The 9,077-nt window shown below is 39.1% G+C and overlaps 1 protein-coding gene across 1 annotated transcript; it reads left to right on the top strand.

Annotated features, from left to right (window-relative positions):
* The first annotated feature begins 6,399 nt into the window (after positions 1–6,399).
* On the top strand, positions 6,400–7,646 carry LOC137486772 (olfactory receptor 10C1-like). Its single transcript, XM_068212251.1, has one exon. The coding sequence runs from the start codon at positions 6,508–6,510 to the stop codon at positions 7,444–7,446; it is 939 nt and encodes a 312-aa protein (XP_068068352.1). The 5' UTR covers positions 6,400–6,507; the 3' UTR covers positions 7,447–7,646.
* The last annotated feature ends 1,431 nt before the right edge of the window (positions 7,647–9,077 follow it).

Here is a 9,077-nt window from a genome sequence, read left to right as displayed (position 1 = left end):
CGCAGCTTCAGGGCCCTCCAACAGCAGCTTCAGGTGGGTTCCCATGCTCAGGGCTGCTCGGGAGCAATCCCGAACCAGGCTGAGAGAGCAGAGAAGATCCCCACAGCCGGGCTATGATCTCCGCAGCCGCTTCGTGCTGTGCACTGCCCACCACCCTTCAGCGAGGAAGGGGAGGGTTTCCATGGCCCACAGATGCATGTCAGACAAGCACCCAGGGCATTCCCGGAGTGCTGCAGTCAGATTATGGCCCTGGCTGAAGCAGAATGGAAGATTAGCACTGCGGTTTTTAGCAAAGGTGTCCTTGTTTTCTACACACCTTCTCAAACATGAGGGAAGAATTTATTTATATGGATGATGATGCTAATGACTAGACTAAAAGGCTTTAATTAGAATTCTTTATTCCACAGTGTAGATGGTTACTGCTACTAATATAGTTCAGTATTGAAGCAATTATATTAAAGGTAGAAAAATAAATGTTAAGTAGAGACTGACTTTACTCACCCTTGCCAACGGCCCTGAACAAGTCTCTTTTTCTCAAAGTGAAACCTTGCTGGGTGGCCCCACTCAGGGAAGGAATCTCCACACTCCGAGAAGGGGGATGTTAGAAGTCTGTCCTGTTAAAGAGTGGGACAGGGCTTTTACAGTCTGAGGGGATAGCTGTCAGTCAGGGGGTGCCCAGGGAGCCAGCTGCAGCAGGAAACTGCCTGAGCAGGGACACAGCAGCTCCAGCTGTTTACACCTTACCAGGAATGGCTTGAACAAGGAGAGTCTCCTGTTTTTAGTGTTAAAGAGCACTGAGAGCAGCTTGGCCAAACTATCACACCCACCACTGTCACTGAAAACATCAGGATAGATTAAGCTCTTTAATGCTACTTTAATATCAGAAAGCACACATTACTTTATTACAGTGCTCCTCTAAACATGCACACGCTCTTTCAAAGCTTTGCAATTTTTATACGTTTTAGCAAACCACGAAATTAATGTTCATTGGCTATAAATTGCTCTTCATTAATTAGTTCTCTGTCTTCTATTGGTTATTGACTTCTTGCTTCTCATGCTAATTAGTCCATATTTTCAGTCTTTTTGTTATCTTTTTTCCAGATAGAGAGAGGTATTGTGTTTTAAACCTGGATGGAAATTAAACACCACGCAGCTGCTTGCTCAGCCACTTCTTCTTCCCCCCCTGCCCCCCAGCTGGTGGAATGGGGAGGAGATTTGACGTAAAACTTGTGTGTTGAATTAAGAAGAGTTTCATATTTGAAAATAAAGTACAACAATAGTAGTAATTAATAATGATAGTGAAAAGGGACCAAACAAGTGATGCACAATGCAATTACACACCACCTGCTGAGTGATTCCAGAGCCCACTTCCCAAACCAAGATCAGCTGCCCTTCTAGGCAACTCCTCCCAGTTTATATACCAGGCATGATGTTCTAGGGTGTGGCTGTCCCTTTGGGCAGTTTAGGTCACCTGTCCCAGCTGTGCTCTCTCCCAGTTTCTTTTGTGAACCTCCTCACTGGCAGAGCAGAAGATGAGGAAACAAAAAGTCTTTGGCTTAGGATAAACATGACTTAGCAAAACCCAAAACTTCAGTGTATTATCAACACCATTCTCATTCCAAATCCAAAACACAGCACTGTGACGGCTAAAGTAGAAATTAAAGAAGAAATTAACTCTACCCTAGCTGAAACCAGGAGAATGGGATTACAGTACAATTGCTGAATTGTGTTTCTTAGTTCCCTCTTTATCTCAGGGTTCTGCACAATGGCCCCATGGTTCATAAATTCTGCATTCCTAGTGTTCAGCTTCAGCAATAAATCCCTCTTCCAGGTCTGAGACCACTGAAGCATATCAAGGTTGATTACAGTTGTTTTAGCAAAATGTAAAGCTCCAGGAATTTTCCCAAGCGGTAAGCAGCTTATGACAAACCTTGCTGAATGTTGGCTACAGTGGCATATGACAGAGTGGAAAATGACACTGCTTATGATTAATTCAAACAAGTAATTAGAAAACTTAATTAAAACAATTAATTAGAAGGGGTATTTGTAAAGTTCTATCATTTCCAACACCATGAGGACATGCAAACAGATACTCCCTGATCTGAGGGCAGGAGCAGCAGGGATGTCCAGGCCTTCACATGGAAGTGAGAGTCACAAGTGTCACATGGAAGAAACCAAAGAGCTTCTAACACGTTTTTCAGCAGCAAAGCATATTTTGCTGAATAAACCTGACAATACAAAATCTAAAAATGTATCAGACTGGCAGCCAATCATGTTATGCTGCAGAAGGGCAGTCCCACTTTTGCATGGTGAGAATTTCTAGCATACCTCCCTAAGGTGTGTGAAGATCCCTCCCTTGAGTAGGGAAGCCCCTTAAGGTCACTTCTCAAGGCTGAGCCAAATAGGTTTGCTCATGGTTGTTGCATGGGTAACATTTACTCTACTTAATAATTGTTTTGCTAGATTTAATATAATTGCTTCTTTATTGCTTCAAAAATAGTGCAGTGTACTATACTAGTAGTTATGGCTACCTATGCTACGTAGCAAATAATTCTGATCAAGTTATTTTGCTTAATCCTTGCAATAAATTTAAATAAATATTTCATTTTATTTATCTAATTATATTTGCTTTGTCATCTTTAACCCCATGGGACAAAGTTGTATACAGGCTCACTTACACCTCTGTAACCCTTTAGACATAAACTGAAGAGTCTGGGGCTGGGCTGGGATCCATATGCATCCAGATTCTTCTCTGAGGAGTTTAGAAAACCACAATGTCCTTTCTGTACCTGCTGACTGGACAGGAGGATCTCTCTAACAAACTTTGTCCAGAGTGTGTCTGTTCTCCATTCACTGATAACTTTTTCAAGGAGCAGGGAGTTGGACTGGTTGAGCATTATGGGCCCATTCCAACCTGAGATATTCTATGATTTGATGATTCTATGAAATAGTGGAAGGGGAAAAGTGATTTTCTTTTTGCCACAATGGGAGGGGGGGTCGTATTACTCAAAACTGTGGTAAAGGGAAGGATGGGCTGCAGGGAGAGGTATCACCTTGCATCACTAAATTTGATTAGGATTTCGTAAAATGGAATGAAGACCAACACCTATGCCAGCCCTTGGTTATTGAGCCTTCTCCCAAACACAGTGGGTAGTGGATAACACTGAGTGAGTTGGTCTGTGCTGGGAATGCTGGTCTGACCACTTGGTGGGCCCACCTCTCCCACCTCTCAAATAAATCTTACCCAAATAAATAATTTGAATGCTAAATCATTATTTGCTGCAGCAGACGTGGCAAAGAAAGTGTCTGATTTTTGGTTGGTTTGGGATTTGTTGTTGTTGTTGTTTTTCTTTTAATTTTTTCTGATTAATGACAAGATATGGAAGGACAAACCTTAGGAAGAAGAAGTAGGAGAACTGCATGTAAATTTGTGGGCAAGAATGATCTCTTGGGGCAACTTTATCCCAAAGTGCATGTGGGGATTGTATCAATGCACACTCCTTTGTCTTGGGTTCCTCTACAGCAGAGTCACATTGATGGTGGGACCCAGAAATGAAATATGAGTTCAGACACCAATGTGGGTTAAAGTGGGAGTGTTTCAGCAGACTGTAAGACACAGTAGCAGAAGCAGGGGAAGTATCTGGCAGCAGAGGAACATAAAGCCAAGGCTGATTATGTAGAGGATTAGCAGTGCCTTGGCAAAACCTAGAGTCTGTGTACTTCTTCATGGTCTCATAAAAAGGGGCCTTCAAATCTGAGAGTGACTAGAAAATAGATCAAGGTCAACTGATTTTTAATTGTGATGATCTGGACATCAACGGGGAAAATAGTTTATCTTCACTCTAGGTAGCATTAAGGAATGTTCTCATGTAGTAAGCAGAAAAAAATTATGGAAAAACCCCAAATTGAAGTGGGCAAATAGTCAGTGGTCTCCAGTTCTGCAGAGTACCACCATAAGAGATTTCAGAATTATGCTTTTGCCACTGAAAGTCAGGAATAAAACTCTTTAACTCTGTGATTTTAGTATTAGAAAGTGGCATTATTTTATTTCAGCTGGGGATATCCTCCAGTTGCACACACCACAGCTAGCTAACAGACTGGTTTAAATCTGTGTGACTTGCACAGATTCATTACATTTCCTTAAACCCATACCTATATGCTAAAAGTTCTTGCAAATCAATTTGGGTGTTTAAATCACTTCTCAGAACTTATTTACATTAGAGTAAATATTTCCTGTAAAATAAGTATGGGGTCACTCAAATGGGAATGTAAGACTCTGGTGACATCCCAAAAAATACACACCCAACACACATGGAGAAGAGAGAGATTTAATGAATAACCCTAAAGCATGGTTTAATATCTGGGTTCTCTGGATGGGGTCCATTCCAGGAAAGAATTACCTAGTGAACACAGATAATCCCACATATTCTCCACAGTACCATGCAAAATGTACTAAAGAGGGTGGATTGCATCCCAGGAAATAACATTTGTCCCAGGCATGTTTCAGGTGTAGCAGCTTTTTTTTAAAAAAATACAAAAATGTCTTGGAATTGATTTTCAATTCCAATAATCCATTTACTTCATAGGCTGGTAAGTCTCCCTGAAAGAGAAGTCCTACCTGTGTAGGTGCCAGAGGACAATAGCACCAGGAAGAAGAGACAGAAGAATGAAGTAAAATCAAGTAGCTCAGCTGCCAGTGGGAGAAATCTGTGGTTAATGTTTTTGGAACAGCCACATCACAAATCTTAAGTATTTCTATCTGTGTTCCCAGAGGAAAAGAGTCTGTTGGATATTGACTGCTGCAGTTGTAGGAGTCAGTTATTTTCTTCTCATTGTTTAGGTACAACACAACTCTTTCTCTGGTTCTCCTGTTAGAACAAACTGTAAAGAAAGACCTACAGAGCACTTGCATATCTGTTTTAATCTGTCATGTTTTGACCTTTCATGATCTTGGGCCTGATCTTGCCTGAATTAAGGGATAAAAATTTGGGGTGGAGACAAACTATAAAGAGAAACAGGAAAATGGCTTTAAAGGTTTTGCAGGAGGAAAGAACGGGTGCATAACTCATGTCTAACTCTGGTTTTATTTTCTATTTAATGGTGCAGGAAAGGCCTGCCATGGGAGAGCACATCATGCCACCACAGATAGGTCCTTCAGATTTCTCAGAGATTTTCCTCTGTGGATAATAATGTCTGTCTTTATTATGTTTCTGTTTAATGAAACACAGATACTGCACTTTCAAGCTGTCACCATATAGAAGACACCTACATCACATTAGGTGGTTCTTCCCTACAAAATCACTTTCTGCTGTTCACAGGATCTGACTGTGATGCAGAGGTCACTCTACAGTCAGTGACTAAGGATAAAAGTGGGCAAAGACAGTCCTACAGCCAGGGAAAAAAGGATCAGACTGAATGAGAGGTCTTAACACTGGAAATGTGAGTATCAGCCAGTAATTCAATTTTTAATCAATCTCTTTGGCACTGAAAGGGGCCTTGTGGTGAGAGAGACAATGTGGGGCTGCTGATGGATCTGAATACGAAACCACACAATAAACCAAACAACAGCTAAATAAAAAAAGATCTTTTAATAGGATACAATAAAAATTAAGATTGGTAATGAGTGAATCTTTTGTCCCTAATCCACAAATTAATGTGGATTGCATTTTTGCTTCACCTTCAAGTTTTATTGAGAAAGCATAAGTATGGTAAGCCTGTGTGGCAACTCTGTCATTAATTTGGCTGCTTTATGAAGTAATAGTAATTAATTCAAAGTAAAATCAGATCTTGATATTTCTGTTGATATTTGGCTTATATAGAAATGCTTTCCAAGTTATTAGAGGTGGCTGTGAGTCAGCTCATACACATGCATCATGTTTATCCACCCTCTAACAACTGTTCCTTATTGCTCCAATCAGCACTAGCCAGTCTCAGTGGACTTTATAAATACATATATATATACAGTATAAAGAGCTGTGGAAAAGCCTCTCTTCTGCTTCACTGCAGAGTGCTCAGATGTGAAAGCTTTTCTGGAGACCTCATCATTTAGGGTTTTTTTTTTTTGCCCCTTCCTCTTCTTCCACCACAGTCCATAACAGGTAACAGAGAAATTACCTTTGTTATATTCAAATGTTGCTACTGATAATTTTGGGACTTGAACTGATTAGTCCATAAAAAGATATCTGCCATCATTTTTTTTTGTCTTTTTCTACAGGGTAAAAATGGTAGCTGAGCATTGGAAGACAGTAGTGAATATGCAAACTTTGAAGGCAATGCTATGAAAGAAGAATCTGTCAAAAAAAGAGTCAAAAATAAATGCATAAGATTGCCTTATTTTTTTAGAAACCTTCAGAAGATCTCTTCAGAAGATCTTTTCAAAATCTGTATAGTTCCTAAATTCTAGTCATCCTTTTGTCTGTTCAAACAGGCAGTTGTATTTTGATTGCAGATTTGCCTGGCTGTTTGAAGCTTCATCTAAAACACAGTTCCACAAGGCACCAGAGAAGGATGATCCTTGGGAACCTCAGTGGATTTAGTGAATTCAGACTCCTGGGTTTTTCTGAAAGCTCTCATTTGCACTCTTTGCTCTTTGTAGTTTTATTATCTCTTTATTCTCTCACCTTGATGGCTAACACAGTGATAGCTTTCACAATAAACAGTGACAACACCCTTCACACCCCGATGTATTTCTTTCTCACCCAGCTCTCCTGTTTGGATATCTGCTATTTATCAGTCATTATCCCAACCATTCTCGAGACCCTGATGGTGGGAACAGTAAGTATTTCTAAGACAAGATGTGCAATGCAAATGTTTTTCTTCCTTTTCTTTGGAGTTGCTGAATGTTTTCTCTTGGCTGCCATGTCCCTTGATCGTTATTTTGCAATTTGCTACCCCTTGCATTACATAATTCTCATGAGCAGCAGGGTCTGCACAAGCCTGGTTGCTGGGAGTTACATTTGTGGGGCTGCTGTGGGTTTAATTCACACCCTCATAACATTCAGCTCACCCTTGTGTGGCTCTGCCATCGACCACTTCTTCTGTGAGATTCAGCCCCTGCTGGACCTGCTCTGTGGCAACACCTTCCCAAGAGAGCTGCAGGTCATTGTGGTGGCTGTCTTTGCTATTCTGAGCCCTTTCCTCCTGATCCTTTACTCCTACATTCGTATCATTTCCACAATTCTTCACATGGCATCAGCTGAGAGCCAGCAGAGAGCGTTTTCCACTTGCTCCTCTCACCTCTTGGTTGTGGCTCTGTTTTATGGCACTGCAGGCTCCGTGTATCTGCGGCCAAAGTACACCTACCGTGCATCCGTGGATAAATTCCTCTCGCTCTTTTATTCTGTGGTCACTCCTTTATTGAATCCCATCGTTTACAGTTTGAGGAATAAAGAGGTGAAAGAAGCCCTGAAGAAAAGATGGAGAAAAATTGATTTCGTGGGGAAATGAAATGGAATAATTGGGGTGTTTCAGGTGTTTGAAGTGGTATTTTTCACTCTAAATTATTGTTCAGTAAAATGAATTTACAGATACACTTCAGCTTTTGGGTGGGAAAGAGGGAGAAAAGTGGAGATTTTCAGCTGTAAGAGTTAGAAGCTATGTTAACATTTTGGAAGGAAACTTCTTCCACATACTTAAGAAATTCTTAAATAAATAAACTTTTTTTATTTTTTATTTTTATTTTCTTTTCCTTGCTATTTTCCAGAAACTTTAAAATTGTGTTTTACATACTTCTGACTTTTTTGAACAGAAGAGTAATATTCAGGGGCCTGATTTTACTGAAAGAACTGAGAAGAATAAGTTTTCATCCGTTTGCATTAATTTCCTGAAAATGTTTAGTAAATTTCTTTGGGGAAAGGAGAGGACAAAATTGACACTACAATGTGGAGCCCAGGAAATGAATGAGTACTGGTTATAATTCTGAGATTGTTACTGGGAAAAAAAAGGTTTGCAAAATTGCATTCCTGCTCCAGTGCCTCAAAAACATTTCTTTAATTTTAGAGTAATAGTTTTAAACTTGTTAGACCAAGTCTATGTATTTGAATACCCTAATCACTGTAAAGCTCTGTGACTGTTAATAAATTTCTTTATATTAAATCCTCAAAACTTAAATTATATTGGAAAGTTAAGGACATGAATTACTCCTTAAATTAATCCTTAAAATAATTGTAAATAGAAATATCATAAAAGTACAGTGTTCTTAATTTGATGTCATATGAATTTTTATCTTGAGGGTTTGCAATTCCACAGAAAAATTTTAAGATATGACTCTTTGCAGCAGCTTGACATGTTTGTTTTTAATCACATCTTATTTTGTACCAAAAAAAAAATTAAACCAGAAAAATATAGAATATTTTTCAGCATTAATTAAAAAAGAAAATGAGACACCAATAAGAGATTTAATTCATCATGTTTTCAAATGTCATCACTGATTTAAAATATAAAAAGCATATTTGAGACCTATTTTCCATCACCGTTGATATAATTAGAAAATATTGTACCAAAAGACTTGAAGGATTTATACTGAGACAAAGTTTAATTTTTTTTCTTATAATGGAGGGCAGGGTTGATGTTTTAATTATATCTTTACTTTCACTGTACCAAAGATAAGGAGCAGTGATTCAGTGGTAATTGTTAAAGGTTGGACAGATGGAGATTAAGAAAAATGTAGAAATTCTGTTGTTCAGGAACAATTTCTTTCACCTTGGACTTAGCACATTTACTCTATGAATGATGGTTTTGACATCTATCGAGTGATCTTTAGCATGGATTCCTCATAATTAGGAATGACATTTCTGACATACAACTGGGAGCCACAACGGCTGGAAGAGGCACTCATTATTTCGGGATGGCATTTGTAAGGCAGGTACAGCACATCTGGACATGTAAAATTATGCTAAAAATTTAATTTATCATTAAATAAATAATACTTAATGATATTAAATAATAGTTTTGTCATTAGATTAACCAAATGTCCACATTTGAAGTTGTCACTGTGGCCTACAGATGCCAGCTACATTTTTCAGCAGATTTGGTCACCAGATTCCATTAACTTTTGATTACTTTTGACTGTGGTGGGA

The sequence above is a fragment of the Anomalospiza imberbis genome, chromosome 22 (assembly GCF_031753505.1).
Source record: "Anomalospiza imberbis isolate Cuckoo-Finch-1a 21T00152 chromosome 22, ASM3175350v1, whole genome shotgun sequence".
NCBI classification, from domain to species: Eukaryota; Metazoa; Chordata; class Aves; order Passeriformes; family Viduidae; genus Anomalospiza; species Anomalospiza imberbis.
Note: the sequence above shows the minus strand (reverse complement) of the source record. Positions and strands in the feature narration are given on the sequence as shown.

Coding starts and splice junctions, on each gene's coding strand:
- LOC137486772 (XM_068212251.1), top strand. CDS start 6,508: ATGATCCTTGGGAACCTCAGTGGATTTAGTGAATTCAGACTCCTGGGT.